We start from the raw sequence: 27,855 nt of genomic DNA, 5'->3' as shown, positions 1-27,855 counted from the left end.
CAGGACACGCTGGAGAGACTATGTCTCTCGGCTGGCCTGGGAACGCCTCGGACTCCCCCCGGAAGAGCTGGAGGAAGTGTCTGGGGTGAGGGAAGTCTGGGCATCCCTGCTGAGGCTGCTGCCCCCGCGACCCGGGAACGGATGAAGCGGGAGAAGATGAGTGAGTGAGTGATATATATATATATATATATATATATATATATATATATATATATATATATATATATATATATATATATATATATATATATATATATATATATATATATATATATATATATATATATATATATATATATATATATATATATATATATATATATATATATATACTGCTTCACAGGTATCAGGCTGCTGCTCTCTGATTGGCTGGGAGGGACAGGTGTGTGTGTGTGTGTGTGTGTGTGTGTGTGTGCGTGCGTGCGCGTGCGTGCGTGTGTGTGCGCGTGCGTGCGTGCGTGTGTGTGTGTGTGTGTGTGTGCGTGTGTGTGTGTGTGTGTGTGTGTGTGTGTGCGTGTGTGCGTGTGTGTGTGTGTGTGTGTGAGAACTGGATACGATAAACGAGTTCTAGGTGTTGATGACACAACAGATACAACAGAGCAGACATTGTTCCTGTTGCTATGGTAACGCCTCTTCTCTCCATTCAGAGTTATGACACGTTTATTATTAACAAAACAAAACAAAACAAAACACCAAAATAGAAATGATGAACATTTGGAGGAGAGAAGTTTATATGTAGTCCAGGGTATATATGATCAAATATAAACAGTATATACATTGGAATGAAAATAAAAGTAGTGCAGTACAGGAAAGAACGAAAAACATGCAAAAAAAGCAGGTAGGATGTGTGTGAGGTAGAAATTCCACGTTATTATACGTTATTGCACATGTTATATATATATATATATATATATATATATATATATATATATATATATATATATATATATATATATATATATATATATATATATATATATATATATATATATATATATATATATATATATATAACTCCATTATTTGTTATGCAAAGTTAAAAAATATACTGTTACTTTGACATTTGCCACCTCGTTACTCGTTACAAATTAAAATAATCAAAGATTTATATTTAAATATAATATTAAATATGAGAAGTTTAAATGTGTTAAATATGAGAAGTTTAAATGTGTTAAATATGAGAAGCTTAAATGTGTTAAATATGAAAAAAGTGAGCTAGACATGAGACCGTGGTTTGGCTTTGGCGCCCTCTGCTGGTGGACAGCAGAATTACAACTCTGTGACAGGATGCCGGCGGTCACGTGATTTCTTGTAACTGGGTTTCTTTCGGTTTCTCTTCGGGGGTGCAGGGTGTGTTTCAGTCTTCTTCTGTTCTGTATCGTTGCTGGGTCGTGCTGGATCAGTATCTTCAGAAGATGAAGATGAAGATGAAGATGATGTGTCCGGAGGAAGAGGAGGCTCTGAGTGACCGGTCCATGGGAGAACCCCTCACCTTTGGACCTGAGAGACAAAGGTAAAGTTATTCAACTCAACTTTATTTAAATATATATATTTAAATATATATTTATATATATTTATATATAAAACACAGGAGCAGCAACAACATCCCATAATGTCTGAAGCTTCAGATCATCATCAGCAACACAGATGGATTTAGTTCTTTTTCCTTCCGTCCACAGCTCGGAGGTTCAGGTCCAGCAGAAGGATCTGGACTCTGATCTGGACTCTGATCTGGACTCTGATCTGGACTCTGATCTGGACTCTGATCTGGACTCTGATCTGGACTCTGATCTGGACTCTGATCTGGACTCTGATCAGGACTCTGAACCGGACCAGACGATCCCAGACTCCTGGTCCTGGTCCCAGACCAGGGACGGATCCAGAACTGGACGCTTTCCTTGTGAGAACCAGATTGAAGGTGATTGATTGTTTGATTGAAATCTTTATTTAGAGTATATTATAAATAAAAAAGAAAAAGGTGTGTGAAGATCAGACTGAGACCCGGTCTAGATCCAGTCTAGACCGGGTCTCAGTCCACCAAACAAAACAAAAAAAAACACACCTAGTTATCCAGTGACTCCCCGGTCTGGTGACTAACTAGTCCAGTGACTAACTAGTCCAGTGACTAACTAGTCTGGTGACTAACTAGTCCGGTGACTAACTAGTCTGGTGACTAACTAGTCCAGTGACTCCCCGGTCTGGTGACTAACTAGTCTAGTGACTAACTAGTCTAGTGACTAACTAGTCTAGTGACTAACTAGTCTAGTGACTAACTAGTCTGGTGGCTAACTAGTCTAGTGACTAACTAGTCCAGTGACTAACTAGTCTAGTGACTAACTAGTCTAGTGACTAACTAGTCTGGTGACTAGCTAGTCCAGTGACTAACTAGTCCAGTGACTAACTAGTCCAGTGACTAACTAGTCTAGTGACTAACTAGTCTGGTGGCTAACTAGTCTAGTGACTAACTAGTCCAGTGACTAACTAGTCTAGTGACTAACTAGTCTAGTGACTAACTAGTCTGGTGACTAGCTAGTCCAGTGACTAACTAGTCCAGTGACTAACTAGTCTAGTGACTAACTAGTCTAGTGACTAACTAGTCTAGTGACTAACTAGTCTGGTGGCTAACTAGTCCTGTGACTAACTAGTCTGGTGACTAACTAGTCTGGTGACTAACTAGTCTGGTGACTAACTAGTCCAGTGACTAACTAGTCTAGTGACTAACTAGTCTGGTGACTAACTAGTCCAGTGACTAACTAGTCTAGTGACTAACTAGTCTAGTGACTAACTAGTCTAGTGACTAACTAGTCTGGTGGCTAACTAGTCCTGTGACTAACTAGTCTGGTGACTAACTAGTCTGGTGACTAACTAGTCTGGTGACTAACTAGTCCGGTGACTAACTAGTCTAGTGACTAACTAGTCTGGTGACTAACTAGTCTGGTGACTAACTAGTCTGGTGACTAACTAGTCCGGTGACTAACTAGTCTAGTGACTAACTAGTCTGGTGACTAACTAGTGTAGTGACTAACTAGTCCAGTGACTAACTAGTCTAGTGACTAACTAGTCTAGTGACTCCCCGGTCTAGTGACTAACTAGTCCAGTGACTAACTAGTCTGGTGACTAACTAGTCTAGTGACTAACTAGTCCAGTGACTAACTAGTCTGGTGACTAACTAGTCCAGTGACTAACTAGTCTGGTGACTAACTAGTCTAGTGACTAACTAGTCTGGTGGCTAACTAGTCTAGTGACTAACTAGTCTGGTGACTAACTAGTCTAGTGACTAACTAGTCTGGTGGCTAACTAGTCTAGTGACTAACTAGTCTGGTGACTAACTAGTCTGGTGACTAACTAGTCTGGTGACTAACTAGTCTAGTGACTAACTAGTCTGGTGACTAACTAGTGTAGTGACTAACTAGTCCAGTGACTAACTAGTCTAGTGACTAACTAGTCCAGTGACTAACTAGTCTGGTGACTAACTAGTCTAGTGACTAACTAGTCTGGTGGCTAACTAGTCTAGTGACTAACTAGTCCTGTGACTAACTAGTCTGGTGACTAACTAGTCTGGTGACTAACTAGTCTGGTGACTAACTAGTCCGGTGACTAACTAGTCTAGTGACTAACTAGTCTGGTGACTAACTAGTCTGGTGACTAACTAGTCTGGTGACTAACTAGTCTGGTGACTAACTAGTCCGGTGACTAACTAGTCTAGTGACTAACTAGTCCAGTGACTAACTAGTCTGGTGACTAACTAGTCTAGTGACTAACTAGTCTGGTGGCTAACTAGTCTAGTGACTAACTAGTCTGGTGACTAACTAGTCTGGTGACTAACTAGTCTGGTGACTAACTAGTCTGGTGACTAACTAGTCTGGTGACTAACTAGTCCAGTGACTAACTAGTCTAGTGACTAACTAGTCCAGTGACTAACTAGTCTGGTGACTAACTAGTCTAGTGACTAACTAGTCTGGTGGCTAACTAGTCTAGTGACTAACTAGTCTGGTGACTAACTAGTCTGGTGACTAACTAGTCTGGTGACTAACTAGTCCGGTGACTAACTAGTCTAGTGACTAACTAGTCTGGTGACTAACTAGTGTAGTGACTAACTAGTCCAGTGACTAACTAGTCTAGTGACTAACTAGTCTAGTGACTCCCCGGTCTAGTGACTAACTAGTCCAGTGACTAACTAGTCTGGTGACTAACTAGTCTAGTGACTAACTAGTCTGGTGACTAACTAGTCCAGTGACTAACTAGTCTGGTGACTAACTAGTCCGGTGACTAACTAGTCTGGTGACTAACTAGTCCAGTGACTAACTAGTCTGGTGACTAACTAGTCTGGTGACTAACTAGTCTAGTGACTAACTAGTCTGGTGACTAACTAGTCCAGTGACTAACTAGTCTGGTGACTAACTAGTCCGGTGACTAACTAGTCTAGTGACTAACTAGTCTAGTGACTAACTAGTCTAGTGACTAACTAGTCTAGTGACTAACTAGTCTGGTGGCTAACTAGTCTAGTGACTAACTAGTCCAGTGACTAACTAGTCTAGTGACTAACTAGTCTAGTGACTAACTAGTCTGGTGACTAGCTAGTCCAGTGACTAACTAGTCCAGTGACTAACTAGTCCAGTGACTAACTAGTCTAGTGACTAACTAGTCTAGTGACTAACTAGTCTGGTGGCTAACTAGTCTAGTGACTAACTAGTCCAGTGACTAACTAGTCTAGTGACTAACTAGTCTAGTGACTAACTAGTCTGGTGACTAGCTAGTCCAGTGACTAACTAGTCCAGTGACTAACTAGTCTAGTGACTAACTAGTCTAGTGACTAACTAGTCTAGTGACTAACTAGTCTGGTGGCTAACTAGTCCTGTGACTAACTAGTCTACTGACTAACTAGTCCAGTGACTAACTAGTCTGGTGACTAACTAGTCTGGTGACTAACTAGTCTGGTGACTAACTAGTCTGGTGACTAACTAGTCCAGTGACTAACTAGTCTAGTGACTAACTAGTCTGGTGACTAACTAGTCCAGTGACTAACTAGTCTAGTGACTAACTAGTCTAGTGACTAACTAGTCTGGTGACTAGCTAGTCCAGTGACTAACTAGTCCAGTGACTAACTAGTCTAGTGACTAACTAGTCTAGTGACTAACTAGTCTAGTGACTAACTAGTCTGGTGGCTAACTAGTCCTGTGACTAACTAGTCTGGTGACTAACTAGTCTGGTGACTAACTAGTCTGGTGACTAACTAGTCTGGTGACTAACTAGTCCAGTGACTAACTAGTCTAGTGACTAACTAGTCTGGTGACTAACTAGTCCAGTGACTAACTAGTCTAGTGACTAACTAGTCTAGTGACTAACTAGTCTGGTGACTAGCTAGTCCAGTGACTAACTAGTCCAGTGACTAACTAGTCTAGTGACTAACTAGTCTAGTGACTAACTAGTCTGGTGACTAACTAGTCTGGTGACTAACTAGTCTGGTGACTAACTAGTCCGGTGACTAACTAGTCTAGTGACTAACTAGTCTGGTGACTAACTAGTCTGGTGACTAACTAGTCTGGTGACTAACTAGTCCGGTGACTAACTAGTCTAGTGACTAACTAGTCTGGTGACTAACTAGTGTAGTGACTAACTAGTCCAGTGACTAACTAGTCTAGTGACTAACTAGTCTAGTGACTCCCCGGTCTTGTGACTAACTAGTCCAGTGACTAACTAGTCTGGTGACTAACTAGTCTAGTGACTAACTAGTCCAGTGACTAACTAGTCTAGTGACTAACTAGTCCAGTGACTAACTAGTCTGGTGACTAACTAGTCTAGTGACTAACTAGTCCAGTGACTAACTAGTCTGGTGACTAACTAGTCCAGTGACTAACTAGTCCAGTGACTAACTAGTCTAGTGACTAACTAGTCTGGTGACTAACTAGTCTGGTGACTAACTAGTCTAGTGACTAACTAGTCTGGTGACTAACTAGTCCAGTGACTAAGTAGTCTGGTGGCTAACTAGTCTAGTGACTAACTAGTCCAGTGACTAACTAGTCTAGTGACTAACTAGTCCAGTGACTAACTAGTCTGGTGACTAACTAGTCTAGTGACTAACTAGTCCAGTGACTAACTAGTCTGGTGACTAACTAGTCCAGTGACTAACTAGTCCAGTGACTAACTAGTCTAGTGACTAACTAGTCTGGTGACTAACTAGTCTGGTGACTAACTAGTCTAGTGACTAACTAGTCTGGTGACTAACTAGTCCAGTGACTAAGTAGTCTAGTGACTAACTAGTCTGGTGACTAACTAGTCTAGTGACTAACTAGTCCAGTGACTAACTAGTCTAGTGACTAACTAGTCTGGTGGCTAACTAGTCTAGTGACTAACTAGTCCAGTGACTAACTAGTCTAGTGACTAACTAGTCCAGTGACTAACTAGTCTGGTGACTAACTAGTCCAGTGACTAACTAGTCCAGTGACTAACTAGTCTAGTGACTAACTAGTCTGGTGACTAACTAGTCTGGTGACTAACTAGTCTGGTGACTAACTAGTCTAGTGACTAACTAGTCTGGTGACTAACTAGTCCAGTGACTAAGTAGTCTAGTGACTAACTAGTCTAGTGACTAACTAGTCTAGTGACTAACTAGTCTGGTGACTAACTAGTCTAGTGACTAACTAGTCTGGTGACTAACTAGTCCAGTGACTAACTAGTCTGGTGACTAACTAGTCTAGTGACTAACTAGTCTGGTGACTAACTAGTCTGGTGACTAACTAGTCTAGTGACTAACTAGTCTAGTGACTAACTAGTCCAGTGACTAACTAGTCTGGTGACTAACTAGTCTAGTGACTAACTAGTCTGGTGACTAACTAGTCTAGTGACTAACTAGTCTGGTGACTAACTAGTCCAGTGACTAAGTAGTCTAGTGACTAACTAGTCTGGTGACTAACTAGTCTAGTGACTAACTAGTCCAGTGACTAACTAGTCTAGTGACTAACTAGTCTGGTGACTAACTAGTCTAGTGACTAACTAGTCTGGTGACTAACTAGTCTAGTGACTAACTAGTCTAGTGACTAACTAGTCCAGTGACTAACTAGTCCAGTGACTAACTAGTCCGGTGACTAACTAGTCTAGTGACTAACTAGTCCAGTGACTAACTAGTCCAGTGACTAACTAGTCCGGTGACTAACTAGTCTAGTGACTAACTAGTCTGGTGACTAACTAGTCTGGTGACTAACTAGTCCGGTGACTAACTAGTCCAGTGACTAACTAGTCTGGTGACTAACTAGTCCAGTGACTAACTAGTCCGGTGACTAACTAGTCTGGTGACTAACTAGTCTAGTGACTAACTAGTCTGGTGACTAACTAGTCTGGTGACTAACTAGTCTAGTGACTAGCTAGTCCAGTGACTAACTAGTCCAGTGACTAACTAGTCTGGTGACTAACTAGTCTAGTGACTAACTAGTCTGGTGACTAACTAGTCTGGTGACTAACTAGTCCAGTGACTAACTAGTCCGGTGACTAACTAGTCCAGTGACTAACTAGTCTGGTGACTAACTAGTCCAGTGACTAACTAGTCCGGTGACTAACTAGTCCAGTGACTAACTAGTCTGGTGACTCCCCGGTCTGGTGACTAACTAGTCTACTGACTAACTAGTCCAGTGACTAACTAGTCTGGTGACTAACTAGTCTAGTGACTAACTAGTCTAGTGACTAACTAGTCTGGTGACTAACTAGTCCGGTGACTAACTAGTCTGGTGACTCCCCGGTCTGGTGACTAACTAGTCTACTGACTAACTAGTCCAGTGACTAACTAGTCTGGTGACTAACTAGTCTAGTGACTAACTAGTCTAGTGACTAACTAGTCTAGTGACTAACTAGTCTACTGACTAACTAGTCCAGTGACTAACTAGTCTGGTGACTAACTAGTCCAGTGACTAACTAGTCTAGTGACTAACTAGTCTAGTGACTAACTAGTCTAGTGACTAACTAGTCTAGTGACTAACTAGTCTACTGACTAACTAGTCCAGTGACTAACTAGTCTGGTGACTAACTAGTCTAGTGACTAACTAGTCCAGTGACTAACTAGTCTGGTGACTAACTAGTCTAGTGACTAACTAGTCCGGTGACTAACTAGTCTGGTGACTAACTAGTCCAGTGACTAACTAGTCTGGTGACTAACTAGTCTAGTGACTAACTAGTCCGGTGACTAACTAGTCTAGTGACTAACTAGTCCGGTGACTAACTAGTCTGGTGACTAACTAGTCCAGTGACTAACTAGTCTGGTGACTAACTAGTCTAGTGACAACCCGGTCTAGTGACTAACTAGTCTAGTGACTAACTAGTCCAGTGACTAACTAGTCTAGTGACTAACTAGTCTAGTGACTAACTAGTCCAGTGACTAACTAGTCCAGTGACTAACTAGTCCAGTGACTAACTAGTCTAGTGACTAACTAGTCCAGTGACTAACTAGTCTGGTGACTAACTAGTCCGGTGACTAACTAGTCTGGTGACTAACTAGTCCAGTGACTAACTAGTCTGGTGACTAACTAGTCCAGTGACTAACTAGTCCAGTGACTAACTAGTCCAGTGACTAACTAGTCTAGTGACTAACTAGTCTGGTGACTAACTAGTCTGGTGACTAACTAGTCCAGTGACTAAATAGCATGGCCGGACTGGGGAACTTTTTCAGGCCAGGAGTCAGTCATGTAACCAGGCCGACTTGCCCACACGTGCGCACACACGCACACAATAGTGTGTTTTTGGCTGATTAAAAACAAGATTCACTCCAATATAAGAATAATAGCCACTAAAACACTCACCCTAATGTTTACAAGAATGTGCATGGAAGAAAGCACAACAATGACTCTTCAACAAGAAAAACCAACTAGGGCCAAACCTAAAAATTAATCTACGGAGGGACAGCCTTATTACACATGGCACATATGCACACAACACATGCAAACTAGCACATATGTGTGGGTGCACACACACACACACACACACACACACACACACACACACACACACACACACACACACACACACACACACACACACACACGTACTTCATTCCAAATAGAATCCACATATGGACCTACTGTGATTTCTAAGGTTGGAATATACAGTAACTTTACTGCTGTATTTGTGATGGTACTACATTAATAGAAGAGAATAAAGGTTTTATATAATAAGTAGTGTCAAGGTTAGAGCTATACATAAATAGCCATGACATGTAGAATATCAACATCATCATACTAATGAACCCCAACCTACAGTAAATCCTAGGTTTCATGTTGGTGCTGGGATACATAACAGCAAGTCAGTAACAGACAGAACAATTCAACAACACAATCACTTAATAGAATAACGCTGTAGTGTCAAGAAAGCTACTATTACAAATGGGAGCCGTTTATGTCAAAAGGCCGTGTCTGCTGGTGTTCATATGTCTGCAACTTTTGCATGTTGTTGCTCTACTGTAGAAATGCTTCTGTACCTTCTGCCAATTGCTCTGCAATTTCTCCTAAAGCAGCAGCAGGACTGGTGTCATCACCATCACCACCTTTGAATAGCAAACATGTGCTTACAGTGATTTTTCATACACTGTAGTTCACACAGGAAGATAGTGTAGCCGATGTCTCACTTGATTTGGCCTTGTATTCATATACATAATAATTGAATGATTATAGGCTATCCCATTTGTTGCACAAATAAATAATTTTAAAATCAGTAAATAATAATTATAATAAAGTGTCTTGTAAATCAGTAATTTTAAAATCTCAATCCTTATTTTAATTTCAAGGCTAGGGCTTATATGCTACATATTTACACTGTGTAGCCCAGGGGTCTCAAACTCGCAACCCGTGGGCCAATTGCGGCCGGCGGGATGGTATCTTGTGGCCCCCCACCTTAATATGAAAGGTAATATTAGTGTGGGCCGCAGGTTTTATATTGTAGCAACCCCGCTGTTAGCGGCTGTGTGGGACAAAGTTATGATGTTCTGGTTTCGTACTGTGTGCTTGTCCAGTGCGAATTGGGGGGACGGGGCGTTTGTGAACGTGTGAGAACAAGTGAGAAAGAGAGCAAAAAGGTGTGAAAAAACCCCAGAAAAACAGCTTTGGATGAATGAGTGTCGGAAAACGGAGGCGGCGATTAAAATAATGTATATACGAGTGTTTTTTGTACACCAAAAAAGGACGAGTGACGAGAGAGAGCAGGAAGCTGCGGCAGCGCCGCACAACCGCTTCTAAGGACCTGCACCGCAGCAAACAGTCACACCGGAAAAAACATTCATGCTTGCAACTCAGCAAGCAGGAAGTGGAGCTAGAAGAAGAGCTTTACCTCACTGCAGCTGCCCTCTGTGTACATTTAGTCCAATAAATGAACAAAGCACAAAGGTCATCACTGTATTTAGTTAGATTTATTTACATTTTATTTATTTATTTTATTTTGTTTTATTTCTATATATTTAAAGAGGTACTGCCTCTTGTTAGTGAGAGAACACTGTGGGAGTTGCTAAGGAGCTGCTGTTAAGCCGGAATCTGATAAAATGTAGGTTTAAAGGTTTGCCCCCCTGGAAAAATGTAATCCCCCGCCCATTTGGTTCTGCAGCCGGTCTGAAGGCACTGGTGCTGAAATACATATGATGCGCAGGTGCGACGAGCACAGGTCCCGGAACGCACATAAAACGACTGAATAAATCAATCCGTTTTTGGCATTTGGCCGCGTCATCCTCCAGCGCCTTTTTTTTCTCTCCCCTCTCCCTCTCGGCGCCACCTTTTCTCTTTTTTTTTTACCTGGCTGGGTGTGCATTATGTGTGTAGTCTGGACTTGTCTCCTCTCCCGGTCCTGTCACCCCCCCCCCCCCCCCCCAGCTTTTATTGGTAAAACTGACAGGAACATGACCATTTTAAGACAACTAATGGTAGACAGTGGATGGACAATGGGAGGAAACAAATAGATAAACAGGACATTTCATTTGAAGAGCAACTAATCTATTTTATGCAGAGCCAACAGACATCTTTTCTGTTGGGGGTTTTGAACAAATGATCCAACTGACCATGAGACAGTTGTGGAACAGCCCAAAACCTAGATTAGGGAGTAGCTGTTGTAACTGTTAACATGTGATAAGCAATTGTAAAAAAAACACAGTCAGCTCTCCAAGCTGACTTGATTCTGATTCTAATGGTTTTCATAAGGACAAAACTAATTCAAAAAGGTTGATTAACCTCACATTTCCCTCCTGTTTGTTCTTATCAACTTCACAGTAAACAAAATGAAACACTCCAGTGTCATCGTAAACATACAGGTAATGAAAACACAGAACAGTACAATGACAGTGATGAACGGAATCATAATTTCAGTCATTATGTCAGCATGACTGAGTGAAAAAGTTAATTCCATCTCTCAGGCTTCCCTGCAGCTCGTTGTAGCCAGTCAGTTTGGGCTAATCATCTTCAGGCCCGTGGCTGGTGAGGTAGTTCTTCAGCGGACAAAGGTTTCGATACCGTCCGACTTCCCGCCTACTCAAGGCCTGGAACATTTCCCACTAGCTTTCACTGCAACTGGTGAACGCAGTAGATCGTTCAGCAATTTTCCCTGCTGCCGGTGCTGTCGGTGTCCTGATTTGGACAGCAAAAGGGCCCGTCCTGACGGAGTGATGACTTTCACCACTCGACTCAGGATCTGGTCACCCATTTCAGCAGTTCCTGCTTAGGAGAGGGAGAGGAAGAAACAGCAGCTCACAAGAACTTTGAACATTTTCCCAGCAAACAATTTGCTCATCCTCATCGAGAGTGGATCTCTTTGGCTTAGCTTTAGCTGAGCTGAGCCTTAGCTTTAACAGTGCCATTAGTTCTGTTGAGGAATTTATCAAAAACCAGTTCAGAAGTCCGCTCGTGGTATAGAGAGTTTTTAATCAATAAGCCGGCGGTGGACATGACCAGCACAGATCGAGTCTGTAGTTGGTGTGCCGACGACGAGAGGCTTCACAACAGAGTTTTTATACAAGAAGCCTGTGATCTTCCAACCCGGGACTACCCCCTGGGTCAGGAAGTCCTTATATGGTATTGAGTCTCTGCAGGAGCTGGAAGTGGGGGCCATTCCCCCGGTGCCATCTCGGCAGGGATGCAAGACGCAGGAACTTGTGTGAGACAATAGCTCACAGACGAAAATCACCCCATGGGGTGCTGTAGTGTTCCGAGTCTGTTTGAGTCAACTTCCAAGGTGTGATCTTCTACATGGGGGTAGGAAGTTTGAATCTAACACAAAGGTGTTGGGTCCTAGTTCAAAGCTCTGCAGGAGGTAGGACTGGGGCAACCTGCCCCTGCAGGGGGGCAAAGCTGTCACAATTCTTCATCAGTTCCTTTCACTAGGCTGGCTCCTACAAAAAAATTTTAAAGGGTATTTAGTATTTAATCCTTGTGATGTACCATACCCTTCCTCCCTCCTGATTGAGCCATGGAAACTCCCGATGGCTCAACTTAGCCACTAGGGGGAACAGATTCCTTGGAAGCACTGGTTTGCTTCGCACCACACAGAGGCCTTCTGAAGTTACAGTAGCACCTTAATTTAGCCCAATGCTTTCTCTTTTTGCAGAGCATTGTTTTGCATGTCAACAGGGGTAGGGGTCTCGTTGTCATCAGATCCCCTCCTTGTTGACCTTTCCCTGGAAGGGTCAGGCTGCCAGAGTCAGGCTCCCCAGATAAGTGGCCCTCCCACTTCTTGATCTTTGCATCCTGGCAAGTCGGAGGTTTGACCCTCTAGGGATAGGGGGTCTCTATGTCCCTCAGATCCCCCAGATCCCCCCTCCCATAACCAGATTAGATGGGGGCAAAACCCTGTTAAATTCTGTCTCCTATCTGAGTCAAGGACCACAGAATTCTCCTATTTCAAAATTTTCTTATTTCAACCCAAGTGGGTTATGGTCTTATTAAAGTAACACCACACAAAACTGTCCGTGCAGCAACTATCCTGCAACGTAAACAGTAGTCTCCTAGTAAACTTATATATATATAAACAATAATTCACAGTCACAAAACGTTGGACTGAAAGGAGCATTTGTTCAAATAATGCCTTCTCAACTGTTGTTGAGCTCTATTGTAGCACATTCAAAAAGAAATGCCAGAAAATTGTCTCCAGATTAATCATATAGTCTTCAGGAGATTCTTAATCTTCTGTTTGCATGCTGTAATGCAAATGCATGCTCTTCTATGAAGACACAACAATTTGATTAAACTGGTCTGTATCCCAAAATGGATCTGCAAGACCATCCGCAGCTTTCCACCATTTCGCCTATTCATTTATTTATTTATGTATTTATTTATTTATTTTAGCCTTCTTTCTGTTTACTCCTCTTTCTCATTCAAAGTAATCAGAACGCATTTATAGAAGTCTTAAAAACAAAATGAAACAAAGTTTGGGATAAGTTCCGATGCGTAAACTACACATAGACAAAAACCCACTGAATATTAAACACAAACTTCAGATCATCTATATGTGGGTTGTGGACGAAACCCAACCTAATGACGCTTGTCAATCATCAGTAGTGATTTTACAACAAACAAAATAAAGACAAATGATTGATTTGTTTCACATTCATGTCACAGTCAACCGAATCATCTCATCTCATGCTCATAATGGCAAGAATCTCATTTCCATGTGATCCAAGTCAAATACAGTATTACAAAGGTAATCTGCAAACATTTGAATGGTGAATTAACCCAATTTGAAAATTCTACGATTCTATGCCTCCATTCATGGCTTAGAATGATAGAAAAAACTATATTTCTCCATTTCTATGTTTTTTCCAAGAGGAGAGCTTCACCTCACTTCACTTCACCACTGAAAACCCCCCTTTTCCAGAAAACAAAAAAGTTCTCCCTGCAGTATACACAGCCTGCAGCCACTCGTAAAACGCTGCACCCAATGCTGGAGCATGCTTTCACACACACTGCTCAGCCTTTCACACACACAGACACAGTCACACCCTGCTGCAGCCTGCAGCAGCCCCCACTTCTCTCCAAATCCAGTCTCTCATCACAGGTTCGCCTTGTTTTTTTGTTCTCTTCTTTTTAAGTTTCGTATATTATAAAGATTTTGTCACAATCTTTCTTAATCTAAAGTTTGAGGGACATCTCCCATACCAGCTAAGCATCTTTTAGAGATTATTTAGGCATAAGTTTCAGTTTAACCATGCGTGCTTCATCCGTTTCTGTTTTCTGTTTTCCAGCGGATTCTCCGGAGGACTTTCTGGTTGAATATCAGACCAGTCTGAGGAGCAGATGTGAACATGTGACTGAAGGAACTGATGAACCAGGAAGTAGAACCCCCCTCAACAGGATCTACACGGAGCTCTTCATCACAGAGGGACTGAGTGAAGAGGTTGATACCCAACATGAGGTGATGCAGCTGGAGACAGTTTCCAGGATGAAGAGCCTCCATGACGCTCCAATCAGGTGCCAGGACATCTTTAAAGCCTTACCTGACCAACGTGGAGCCATCAGAGTGGTTCTGACCAACGGCGTCGCTGGCGCTGGGAAAACCTTCTCGGTTCAGAAGTTCTCTCTGGACTGGGCCGAGGGCTGGGAGAACCAACACGTCACCGTGGTGATTCTGCTCTCGTTCAGGGAGCTGCACCTGATCGGAGATGAGCAGCTCAGTCTTCTCAGGCTGATCCAGGTTTTCCATCCATCGTTCCAGAAGCTCACAGCAGAGCAGCTGGCTGCCGGGAAACCGTTGTTCATCTTTGACGGCCTGGATGAAAGCAGACGTTCCCTGGACTTCTACAACGGTCCGGTCGTGTCTGACGTCACACAGAGCTCATCGGTCAACGTGCTGCTGACCAACCTCATCCAGGGGAACCTGCTTCCCTCAGCTCTCATCTGGATCACCTCCAGACCTGCAGCAGCCAATCAGATCCCTCACAAACACGTGGACAGGGTGACAGAAGTACGAGGCTTCACCGACGGCCAGAAGGAGGAATACTTCAGGAGGAGGTTCAGGGATGAAGAGCGGTCCAGCAGCATCGTCTCCCACATGAAGACATCCAGAACCCTCCACATCATGTGTCAACTCCCGGTCTTCTGCTGGATCACTGCTACAGTTCTGGACCACATGTTGACCACGGAGCAGAGAGGAGAGCTGCCCAAGACCCTGACTGACATGTTCTCCCACTTCCTGCTGGTCCAGACCAAGAGGAAGAGGAACAAGTACCAGGAGGGACATGAGACGAGTCCACAGGAGCTGACGGAGGCTGACAGGTAGCGTGGTTTCTGTCAGCCTGTTTCAGTTTTAGTTTTAGGTCAGGCTATCATTTTAGTTTTTATTAGTTTTAGTCTCCTTCATTCTCCTTTTAATCGTGTCAAGTTTCAGTCGACTAAAAGTCTGAGCATTTTAGTCTTATTTTTGTCAGAATTGTCCATTTTAGTCAAAGATTGTATTTAGCCAAACCCATTTTACAATTCAAACAAGGTTATCTTATTATTTTAATATAGTTACCTTATAGACTCAAGAATACATTCATTCCAGTGCTGGGGCTCCAGGACAACCGTAGTCCCACAAGGAAAAAACGTACAAAAAAACGTACAAAAAAACGTACGAAAAAACGTACGAAAAAATGTACGAAAAAACGCTCATACATGTATTCAGTCTCCTTCATGCACGAAGAAACGTACGAAAGAACGCACGAAAAACCCACGAAAAAACGTACGAGAAAACGTACGAAAAAATGTACGAAATAACGTATGAAAAAACGCATGAATAAACGTACGAAAAAACGTATGAAAAAACGTATGAAAAAACGCACGAAAAAACGTACGAAAAACGTACGAAAAAACGTATGAAAAAACGTACGAAATAACGTATGAAAAAACGCATGAATAAACGTACGAAAAAACGTACGAAAAAACGCACGAAAAAACGTACGAAAAAACGTACGAAAAACGTATGAAAAAACGTACAAAAAAACGCACGAAAAAACATACGAAAAAACGTACGAAAAAACGTACGAAATAACGTATGAAAAAACGCATGAAAAAACGTACGAAAAAACGTATGAAAAAACGTATGAAAAAACGTATGAAAAAACGCACGAAAAAACGTACGAAAAACGTACGAAAAAACGTACGAAAAAACGTACGAAAAAACGCACGAAAAAGCGTACGTGAAAACGTACGAAAAAACGTACGAAAAGACGTACGAAAAAACGCACGGAAAAAAGTACGAAAAAACGCACGAAAAAACGTGCAAAAAACGTACGAAAAACGTACGAAAAAACGTATGAAAAAACGTACGAATAAACGCACGAAAAACGCTCATACATGTATTCAGTCTCCTTCACCAGGACAACCGTAGTCCCACAGGGACCAGTCACAGCTTATGCAGATGATTCCCAGATCTACGTTGAACTCTCATGATTAGGGTCCTTTTTTTATTTTGTAATCTACATTTTAGTCTGGTTTTTATTCCTCTACAATATTGCATTATATATTTAATTATCCTTATTGTCACATGATGACCAGCCTTTTCGTTACGTCTGGTTTTCCTCAGGCGATAAAGGTTGGTTGATATTTAGTCATAATTATCATTGACGAAAGTAACTTTCCTGACAGGGACGTTCTGCTGAAGCTGGGGAGGCTGGCGTTTGAACATCTGGACAAAGGAAACCTGTTCTACCCAGAAGACCTGGAGCGGTGTGGTCTGGGTGTCACGGAGGCCGCGGTGCACTCAGGGGTCTGCACCCAGATCTGCACCCAGACCTCCAGGACGGGGGTCTTCCAGAGACCCGTCTACGGCTTCGTCCACCTGAGCCTCCAGGAGTTCCTGGCTGCCGTCTACGTGCTCCACGCTTACGCCGCCCAGAACACCGGGGTCCTGCAGGACTTCCTGGTACAGGACTTCCTGGTCCAGGACTTCCTGCAGGACCCCGGTCAGGAGGGCAGAACTAAGGACTCGGACCCAAGGGTCCCCCCTCTGGACGTCTTCCTGAGGAGAGTCAGGGAGACGTCCAGCCGGAGGGGGGACGGCCTCCCGGGTTCCTTCGTTGGCTTCCTTCACGGCTTGTCCCTGGAGTCCAACCGGCGACCGTTGGGATTCCTGCTGGGTCAGACGGGGACGGGGTCGGAGGTCACCCGGAGGGTCGTCAGCCAGCAGAGACACGTCTCCCTGGAGAAGCATCGTCCTCCAGGGTCTGGTGGAGATGGGGGACCGTGACGTCCAGGACTTCTCGGAGTCCAGACACGAGGAAAGACTCTCGGAGATCCGGCATTCAGCTCTCGCCGCCGCGTTGCAGGTGTGGAGGACTCGGTGGACGAGTGATGGATGTTCAAGACCTCAGATCCTGGACCTGCAGGTCTGGATCTGGACCCTAGTGGTCTGTAGAGGACCTGCAGGTCTGGATCTGGACCCTAGTGGTCTGTAGAGGACCTGCAGGTCTGGATCTGGTCCGTGTCTGAGGATTTCTCTCGTATACCTTCCATCTCCAGGCAGAGAAAAACTCCTCAATTGGGTTGAGGAAGGGAGAGTATGGAGGGAGATATAGGACATCAACTTCTGGATGGACCCTGAACCACTCACGGACCAGAGCAGCCCGGTGGAAACTGACATTGTCCCAGATAACAACGAACCTGACCACTTCTGTGTCCTCCATCTGGTCTGGCTGGACAAGGATATTGTAGAGCTCTTCCAGGAATGCTGGAAGAATATATATGTATATTTATACGTTAAACTGTTACACTGATAAGTAAATAAAAAACTACACAAATAAAAACCACCTTCTGTAGCAGATGACTTTCAAATGAGTAGTTTATTAGTCCTGCTGATCTGAAATATGAGGATCCAAACGTAAACATGTGGTAGTTGCCATCCATCTGCTGGTGTGAGGTGCTTGTGCACTGTGTCCTGGGTGTGTGGCGAGGTTGGCGTTGGGGGTGTGTGGCAGGGTAGAGAGGTTGATGGGACACACGCACCTGTGTCCCATCCGCCTGAGTGGCTGCCGCTCTCCACCCTGCCTGCCTTATAAGGCAGAGCTGGACAACAGCAAGGGGTCGGAGGAGCTGCTGGTGGATGCTGTGGGAGAAGGTGCTTCTGCACGTGTGTGGCGGTGTTCTGGGTGATCTGGTCTAAATAAAAGGGTCTGCACAAAACTCTGTGTCCTCTCCATCCTGTCGGTCGGCCCCCGTAGCACTCGCCCTGCTACACTGGTGCCCAACGTGGGGCCCAACGGGATGGAGAAGGGAGGCACGGAGCGGGCCCTGGACGCGCTCGCCCATGCCATGGCGGACCTGGCAGCCGTGCTCCGGGACCAGGGCGAGCAGCAGCTTGCTGCGCTGGCAGCGCTGATGCCCGCGGAGCGACCCACCCCTGCGCCACGCTTGAGGTTCGCCGCAGCAGTGCGGGAGGAGCTGGCGGCGCCGCAGCTGAGAGGCCGGGAGGCAGAAGCTGCGGGCCGCCAAGCGGCGGCTCCCGAGATGGCGGGGCCAACGGAGCGGCCCACCCCGGCTCCACGCCTGAGGTTCGCCGCGGCAGCGCTGGTGGCGCTGCAGCCGACCGGCCGGGAGGCAGTGGCTGCAGGTCGCCAGGCGACGGCTCCTGGGACGGAGTCGGAGGTGGAGTCGGAGGCGGAGTCGGCTGCAGAGGTGGAGGCGGACCAGCAGGGTGCAGTGACGGAGGAGGCGGTCCTGGACACACCAGCTCCAGAACAGGGCTGCGCCGTGGAGGAGGCGGTCCCGGAGGCGGACCGGCAGCTGGCGCGGGGCCGCGTCACGGAGGAGGGGGTGGTCCTGGACGCACCGTCTGGCCCGAGGCCACCATGGGCCCGGCCCCGAGAGCGGCTTCCTCGGCGGTCGGGCCGGCGCCGGGGGCAACCCCCCCGACTGTTCCCGCTGGTCGGCCCAGCGCCGAGGGTGGCCTCCCGACCAGGAAGGCCCGGGGGCGCAGGCGGTGGTTCCGGGCTTCCTCTCCCGCTCCGAGGGGGCGGGGGGGGAGTAGGCTCGGCCGGACGGACCCCGGGCGCAAGTTTGGCGTTGGGGGTGTGTGGCAGGGTGGAGGAGCTGCAGCCACTCAGGCTGACGGGACACAGGTGTGTCCCATCAGCCTCTCCGCCCTGCCAGCCTTATAAGGGAGGAACTACTGCTGAGAAGCGGGTGAGACTGAAGCTGGATCTGCTGGTGTGAGGTGCTTGTGCACTGTGTCCTGGGCGTGTGGCGAGGTTCAATAAAAGGGTTATGCACTAAACTCCGTGTCCTCTCTATCCTGTCGGTCGGGCCCCGTAGCACTCACCGTGCTACAAGCTGTTTAACAGGTTAGGGTTAGGGTTAGGTATGGATACCCGCACACCGCAGGTACGGATAAATACACAAGAGAAACTACCGGCCGGTCTCACTGTTCCCGTTCTTGTCTAAACTTTTAGAACCTGTATGATCCACATCAGTCTGGCTTTAGGCCACTCAACTGAAACTGCTCTTCTGTCAGTTACTGAAACACTACGGGTTGCCAGATCTGCTGGTCTGTCCTCAGTCCTCGTACTGCTGGACCAGTCTGCTTCCTTACACATGGTCAACCACCACATCCTCCTCTCCACACTCTCAAAGCTTCACATTTCAGGATCTGTCCTCCTGTGGTTCATGTTTTACTTCACAGGAAGATCCTTCAAAGTATCAGGACAAGGACGAGTGTCCAGATCACATGAGCTGGACACAGGGGTGCCCCAGGGATCTGTGCTGGGCCCCCTTCTCTTTTTACTATCCACCTCTTCACCAGGTGAAATCATCAGCTCTCATGGCTTCTCCTACCACCTCTATGCTGATGACACCCAGCTCTTCCCACCTGGTGACACGGCCATCTCAATGCGAACATCGGCCTCTTTCTGATATCTCTGCATGGATGAAGGACCATCACCTTCAGCTAAATCAGTAATTCCTCACCTCCTCAGATAAGCAGCTAGATTCCACCACACTTGTGCCCACGTCTTCTGCCAGGAATCTTGGTGTCAAGTTAGACAACCAGCCGACCCGCATTCCTGCTCTTCTGCATTCCCAGTGGCCGCCTGACGGGTTGTACCTGCTTAATTGTTAACGGGTTTAGAACTTTATATCCAGCAAGTTTCCTGATCTGGCTGTGACACATCAATAAACTATGAATGACACCGACAGGTGGCTGAGGAAGCCACGCCCCCCACAGGTATGTTCTGAAGCCACGCCCCTCACGACCAGCTTAAAACGAGACCGAACAGATGGCAGCGGGACAGAAGACTGATCACATGACAGCAGCTTGTTGTTTGATAGCAAAAGAGAAAACACGCTGCCTTCACCCAGGATGACAACCACTTCTCAGAAACACCGGGACTTCGTGCGCCAGCCGATAGGGAATAAGCCGGTGACGGCGATACCAGGGATCGAGGAAAGGCAGGGCGGGATGTTGCAGAGACAGGGCATTAACATGGTGAGCCCCCCCCAGATACACCTCCCTGTGGTTCTGTACTGGTCCAGAAATACTGCCTGAAATCACCCATGTACATACTGTAACTCAAATCTGTTTCAAATCATATGATCACATCTCATCTGTTTATAATATATATTATCATTCATTCATGTCTGATCTGCACCTTGTAGCAACAGTATTTATTAATCTGCACTATGTACATACATATTTATATTTATATATATATATATATATATATATATATATATATATATATATATGTATATATGTGTTTATTTCACTGCACAAGCACTTCTGGTTAGATGTAAATGCATTCCGTTGCTCTGTACTTTAACATGTGCAATGACACTAAAGTTGAATCTAAAATCTAAATCTAAACTGGTCTCTGGTCTCCGTCTCTCAGGCCTACGAGGTTCTGGGTCACTTCCTGCAGAGGAGGAGGGACCCGGTGAAGTTCAAGCACTGGCTGCACGGCACCACCGGCGCCAACGACCACCAGGTCAACTCCTGCGCTCAGGCCCTGGAGGAGTGGTGCGATAGATTCATCTGAGCCCGCCCTGCTGTGCATCTGGGACCCGGGATCTGGTGGTGGTTCCAGGATCTGGTCGTGGTTCCAGGATCTGGTGGTGGTTCCAGGATCTGGTCATGGTTCCAGGATCTGGTGGTGGTTCCAGGATCTGGTCGTGGTTCCAGGATCTGGTCGTGGTTCCAGGATCTGGTCGTGGTTCCGGGATCTGGTGGTGGTTCCAGGATCTGGTGGTGGTTCCAGGATCTGGTCGTGGTTCCGGGATCTGGTGGTGGTTCCAGGATCTGGTGGTGGTTCCAGGATCTGGTCGTGGTTCCAGGATCTGGTCGTGGTTCCGGGATCTGGTGGTGGTTCCAGGATCTGGTGGTGGTTCCAGGATCTGGTCGTGGTTCCAGGATCTGGTGGTGGTTCCAGGATCTGGTGGTGGTTCCAGGATCTGGTGGTGGTTCCAGGATCTGGTCATGGTTCCAGGATCTGGTGGTGGTTCCAGGATCTGGTGGTGGTTCCAGGATCTGGTCGTGGTTCCAGGATCTGGTGGTGGTTCCAGGATCTGGTGGTGGTTCCAGGATCTGGTGGTGGTTCCAGGATCTGGTCCTGGTTCCAGGATCTGGTCCTGGTTCCAGGATCTGGTGGTGGTTCCAGGATCTGGTCGTGGTTCCAGGATCTGGTCGTGGTTCCAGGATCTGGTCGTGGTTCCAGGATCTGATTCTGGGGAGTTTGCAGAACCTCCTGCAAGACGCCTGTGATGTCACAGCAACTGGTTTTCATGAGATGTTTGTAGGTTTTCTGAAATAAAACATCTCTCTTATTGAAGAGTTTCTTTTTTTTGTCTCTAACACTCAGAGGTTCCAGCAACGACGAGCAAGGTTCAGAGTTAACAAAGTTTAATAAACAAAAGGCGCTCCACAGGAGGGGAGGAAGACCAACACAAAATCCCAGTCCATAAAAACGCGGCTGGAGAAAACAACGGGAAAGCAAAGCGCAGTCTGGAAAACCCAGGGCTGGAAAGTTTAACAAAAGGCGCAGAAGGAGGGAAACTCACGGCTGGAAAATAAGTAATCCAAAGCTATCCAGGCAGAGAGGGGTAAAATCCAAAAGGTCCTGGGAAGGGAAGGTCCACAAACGGGAAACAAGGTAGCGGCAAGGCAAGTCCAGAAAACGGGTGGAGTGCGGGGCTCCAAGCAGGAGAATAATCCAACACTACAGCTTGTGGGAGGTTTATGAGCAGGCTGGAATGAACAAGTCATCTGCGCCTGAATCCACCATCAGGGGAACCGGAAGCGAGGAGTTCCCCCAAAGGAGCACCCATCGCAGGATCAGACGCAACAACTCTGTGCAGGCAGAAGCTGCGGTTGCCAGCACGCCTACCTTCGCTGGCGATCCGGGTCTTTTGGGCGCAACGAACAGGAGGCGATGAAGTGTCCCGTCTTGCCACAGTAGAGGCAGGATTCGAGGCAAGACGGCGAGTCCACAGGCGAGGGGTGAGTTCCTCCAGCTGCATCAGCTCCTCGTCGCCAGACCACGTGCCGGCCGGAGGCTGCTCACGGTTCGGCGAGAGTCGGGGTCTTGGAGGAGGGGAGCGAACCAACCCTCGCTGTCGCTCTCGCTGGTAGTATACAAATCAATAGCCTGGTCAATCAATTCGGACAAACCACCAGGTCGGGCTCCCGTGACGAGGACATCGCGAACCGCGTCGTTGAGTCCACGGCGGAAAACGCATAAGAGTGCTGGCTCATTCCACCCACTCTCGGCGGCCAGGGTGTCGAACTCTACCGCATATTCCGCCACCGAACGGCGCCCCTGACGGAGAGTTAGCAGCCGATCTCCCGCACAGCCCGCATGATTGGGGCGATCAAACACCCGTCTAAAGTGGGTGAGGAATTCAGCCAGAGAGTCGAAGCGAGCCAACGCGTTTGCCTGTGCCCTGGCCAGAGCTCTCCCCCGCAGCAAACTGATAACATAGTTCATTTTGGAGCTGTCCAACGGGAATAGGCGTGCGCGCTGGGAAAAAACGAGCGCGCATTGAAAAATGAACCCCCGACTTCTTCCAAGATCGCCGTCAAAAGGGTCCGGGTCGCGAGCGCAAGAGGAGAACGCCTCTCCCTCACTGGAGGAACCGGGTGTCGCAGACATGCCGGTCTGACCCGGACGCTGCACCAACGTGTCCACGGAACGAGCCAGCAAGGCAATGTTGTCATGCACCATCCGTATTGACTGCTCATGTCAAGCATCGGCTACTGAGACCTTGTCGTGTGTCTGCTGGGTCCATGGTGGTCAGATGATTATGTTAGGCTCGAGGGAAGGAGGGCGGACCCAAATGCAGGACAACACGAGCAAGGTTCAGGTATAACAAAGTTTATTAACAAAAAGCGCGGAGGGAAGGAAGACAAACACAAAATCACAGACCGTAAAAACGCGGCTGGAAAGTCCAACAAAAGGCACAGACCGGAGAGAAACTCGCGGCTGGAAAAAGTAATCCAAAAGGACCCAGGAAGGGAAGGTCCACGAACGGGAAACTAGGGAAGTACGGGGTTCTGAGCTGGATAGAGTCATCCGACACCACAGCTTATGGGAGGCAGGTTTAAGAGCAGGCCGGGTGACGAGGCTGAACGGTTGTCAGGTGATCGGGATCAGCTGCGGTGCTCTGGCCAAGCCTGACCAGGCTTTGGCCTCTGGTGGAGGAAGAGTGTGCCAAACCCTAACACTGATATTGTAATAACAGTTTTACCCATAATGTAATACCTTATTACATTATTGGGAATGTATTACATTTTTAGGTGAGTCTTTTTTTTCCAAATCTGATAATGACATACTTGACAAATAATGTAATATATATGTTCATTTTCTGTCCAGAGTTCTACATTTTGTGTTTTAAGTATCTAAGAATGTTTTATACGCTGGATTTGAAACACTAGAATGACTATAGGGTTAAATTGCAGACTTTGAGTACCATGTAATAAATTCCCAATAGTGTAATAAGGTATTACATTATTGGTGAAAATGTTATTACATTATTGGGTTTCATTACATTTGCGATTGAGTTAATTGCAAATTTTATTACATTTTCAGGCGTACATTTTCCGGAAATTATTACATATTACATATTACATATTACATATTACATATTACATTACAGGGTGCTACAGGCCTTCCTCTATAATAATTACATTTCCCTTTTTCTCCCACTTCTCTTTTATGTATATGTTTTTACTGTTTCTGTGATTCAACCTGCTCAGCATCTGGTTGCACCAGTGGAACTGGGTCATGGGACCCCGACACAGAGGCAGCTGGAGCTCAACAGGTGAGAAGGTCCAGGTTCTGTAGATGGAGAGATGGAGAGATGGAGAGATGGAGAGATGGAGAGTTGGAGAGGTGAAGGGACAGGGTCAAATAGCATACGTGTAAAACATTCATCTAGATTTAGATTTAAACATTTAGATTTATGTTCAACATCTAGATTTAATATTTAGATTAAATACTGTATAGTGAAAAGAGAAGGGGGCCAGCACTGATCCCTGTGGAACTCCTGCTGCCAGATCATGAGATCTGGACACTCGTCCTGATTCTCTGGAGGATCTTCCTGCGAGGTCAGACATGAACCATAACAGGACAGATCCTGAAATATGAAGTGTTGACAGTGAGGAGAGGAGGAAGTGGTGGTTAACTGGTCCAGCAGGTTCTCAGCGCTGTTGCTAAGCAACCAACGTTATTAACGTACAGGAAGTGAAGAAACAGGGAGACTATTTAGCCAATCAGAATGCAGAACACGATGCAAATCCATGAAGCAGCAAGATGTGAAAGATGAACCGCGTTATAGCGAGGGATTACTGTATATATATATATATATATATATATATATATATATATATATATATATATATATATATATATATATATATATATATATATATATATATATATATATATATGTATATATATATATATATATATATATGGTAAAAAAAAAGCATGAAATCTCATTGTGTAATGATTTTGAGAGCTTGGTGGAAAAAGCTGTTGCTCAGCATTGAGGTTCTCGATGTGACGAGGCGGGGGGGTAGACAAAGAACAAAGAGAACAAACATGGTTATTTCCTGATTCTGCGTGATTGTACAACATCATCCTGGTTCAGCTAGTTTCCATATGAGCTTGTATTCAACTGCAACAACAAAGTGAACGGTTTGGAGAACTACATGTCTGGAGGGGTTGGGGGGGGGGTTACTGTGTTTCTTCATTCAGCAGCTCAGCTAAACTATGAATGACACGCCCACAGGTGTGTTCTGAAGCCACGCTCCTCACCGACCAGTTTAAATTGGGACTGAGCGGATTCCAGCTGGACAGAGGACTCGCAGAGCCGGCGTCTTATCTGACTGATCACACAACATCAGGTTGTTGTTTGATAGCGAAAGAGAAAGCACGCTGAACCTTTCTCCTGCAGAGGAATGGCAACCACTTCTCAGAAATACATGGACTTCGTGCGTGAGCCGTTGTGGAACAAGCCGGTGACGGCGATACCAGGGATTGGGGAGGAGCTGGACCAGAGGCTGCGGGAACGGGGCTTCTACAATGTGAGTCCCCCCCCCCAGGTACATCTAACTGTGGTCTTGTGCTGGTCCTGAACTTTGCTCTGCTCTCCGTCTCTCAGGCCGACAGGGTTATGAAACTTTTCGTGCAGTATGGGAGAGACACGGAGAGCTTCAAGACCTGGCTGATGTGCGTCATCGGCTCCCCCCCCTACATGGCCGAGCTCTGCGCTCAAGCCCTGTGGGAGTGGTCCAACATCCATCTCTGAGCCCCCCCTGCTGTGCTTCTGGGACCCGGGATCTGGTGGTGGTTCCAGGATCTGGTGGTGGTTCCAGGATCTGGTGGTGGTTCCAGGATCTGGTCGTGGTTCCAGGATCTGGTCGTGGTTCCAGGACCTGGTCGTGGTTCCAGGATCTGGTGGTGGTTCCAGGATCTGGTCGTGGTTCCAGGATCTGGTGGTGGTTCCAGGATCTGGTCGTGGTTCCAGGATCTGGTCGTAGTTCCAGGATCTGGTGGTGGTTCCAGGATCTGGTCGTGGTTCCAGGATCTGGTCGTGGTTCCAGGATCTGGTGGTGGTTCCAGGATCTGGTGGTGGTTCCAGGATCTGGTCGTGGTTCCAGGATCTGGTCGTGGTTCCAGGATCTGGTCGTGGTTCCAGGATCTGGTCGTGGTTCCAGGATCTGGTCGTGGTTCCAGGATCTGGTCGTGGTTCCAGGATCTGGTCGTGGTTCCAGGGAGTTCTGCAAGACGCCTGTGATGTCACAGCTGTTTTTCTATGAGATGTTTAGAGGTTTTCTGAAATAAAACGTCTCTCTTATTGAACGTCTGCTGAGTTTCTTTCTCTTTTTTTTGTCTCTAACACTCGGAGGTTCCAATGACAGCCCAGAATCCTATAAGCCAGTTTTATCATCATTGTATGAAGCTTTTTTTTCTTTAAACATAGACTGTGTTTTTCCACAAAGGGGGTGCTGGTTCAGTTATAGTTATTAGTTATATATAGATATATAGTTATTAATGATTTAATGATTGGGCTTTCTTTGAGTCTGATTTTGATGTTTATTTATTATTTTCCAGATAAGTCAGGTGGTGCCCTGTTTTGATTAATTAATTTTGATAATTCATTTTGATAAGTAATCTTCTTTTTTAATTATTAATAACTATCATAGGACCACTATTATAACTGGACCAGAACAAAGAACAAATCACATGAAGACTCCGCTGCAACAAACTCCCTGATTGAGAGGAGGTTTAAATTCCTCTGGCTCCATCTGCTGGACAAAGATGGGAATGGCAAATAATTGATACAAATAGTAAATGGTGACTTTTTTTCTGATTACAGAACGACTGGTAACATTAATCGTTCAAAATGAAGTTAATACAAATAAACAGAGAAACAGATTAATCAAAACACACACACACACACACACACACACACACACACACACACACTGGGCGGCCAATTAATGCATAGGTGCCAGGGAGACCGCACGGTTTTTTACCGCTCTGTAAGACACTTTTTCTACCAGCCAGAACCATCACAATTATTCAGATCACTCCATAACAGTTTTGCCATACTATAAACATGCTTTGAAATTAACAGTAATGATAAAAAATGGGAACCTCACCCGGCAGTGGACGTCGCTGTGGACATTCCACCAACGACCAACGACCCACCAACGATCCACCAACGATCCACCAATGACCCAACGACCCAACGATCCACCAACGAACCACCAATGACCCAACGATCCACAAACGAACCACCAACGACCCAACGATCCACCAACGACCAACGATCCACCAACGATCCACCAACGACCAACCAATGACCCAACGATCCACCAACGACCAACGATCCACCAACGATCCACCAACGACCAACCAATGACCCAACGATCCACCAACGAACCACCAACGACCCAACGATCCACCAAAAATCCACCAACGACCCACCAACGACCCACCAATGATCCACCAACGATCCACCAACGATCCACCGACGACCCACCGACGATTCACCAACGATCCACCAACGACCAACCAACGATCCACCGACGACCCACCGACGACCCACCAACGATCCACCAACGATCCACCAGCGATCCACCAACGACTGACCAACGATCCACCAACGATCCATCAACGACCAACGACCCACCAACGATCCACCAACGACCCACCAACGACCCACCAACGATCCACCAACGACCAACGATCCACCAACGATCCACCAACGATCAATCAACGATCCACCAACGACCAACGATCCACCAACGACCCACCAACGACCCACCAACGACCAACGATCCACCAACGATCCACCAACGACCAACGACCCACCAACGATCCACCAACGACCCACCAATGATCCACCAACGACCAACGACCCACCAACGATCCAC

At 46.1% G+C, this 27,855-nt stretch overlaps 2 protein-coding genes across 2 annotated transcripts; both read left to right on the top strand.

The window, feature by feature from the left end:
• Positions 1 to 1,433: 1,433 nt before the first annotated feature.
• LOC133464068 (protein NLRC3-like) lies at positions 1,434 to 17,175 on the top strand. The gene is made up of 4 exons (XM_061746036.1): positions 1,434 to 1,513; positions 1,680 to 1,918; positions 14,195 to 15,224; positions 16,575 to 17,175. The coding sequence occupies exons 1-4, from the start codon at positions 1,434 to 1,436 to the stop codon at positions 17,173 to 17,175; spliced, it is 1,950 nt and encodes a 649-aa protein (XP_061602020.1).
• Positions 17,176 to 25,266: 8,091 nt separating this feature from the next.
• Positions 25,267 to 25,814, top strand: LOC133463337 (barrier-to-autointegration factor-like protein). Its single transcript, XM_061744824.1, has 2 exons — positions 25,267 to 25,497; positions 25,575 to 25,814. The coding sequence occupies exons 1-2, from the start codon at positions 25,372 to 25,374 to the stop codon at positions 25,719 to 25,721; spliced, it is 273 nt and encodes a 90-aa protein (XP_061600808.1). The 5' UTR covers positions 25,267 to 25,371; the 3' UTR covers positions 25,722 to 25,814.
• Positions 25,815 to 27,855: the final 2,041 nt, after the last annotated feature.

This window comes from Cololabis saira, chromosome 17, assembly GCF_033807715.1.
Source record: "Cololabis saira isolate AMF1-May2022 chromosome 17, fColSai1.1, whole genome shotgun sequence".
NCBI lineage: Eukaryota > Metazoa > Chordata > Actinopteri > Beloniformes > Belonidae > Cololabis > Cololabis saira.
This window is presented reverse-complemented; position numbering and strand designations above follow the sequence as displayed.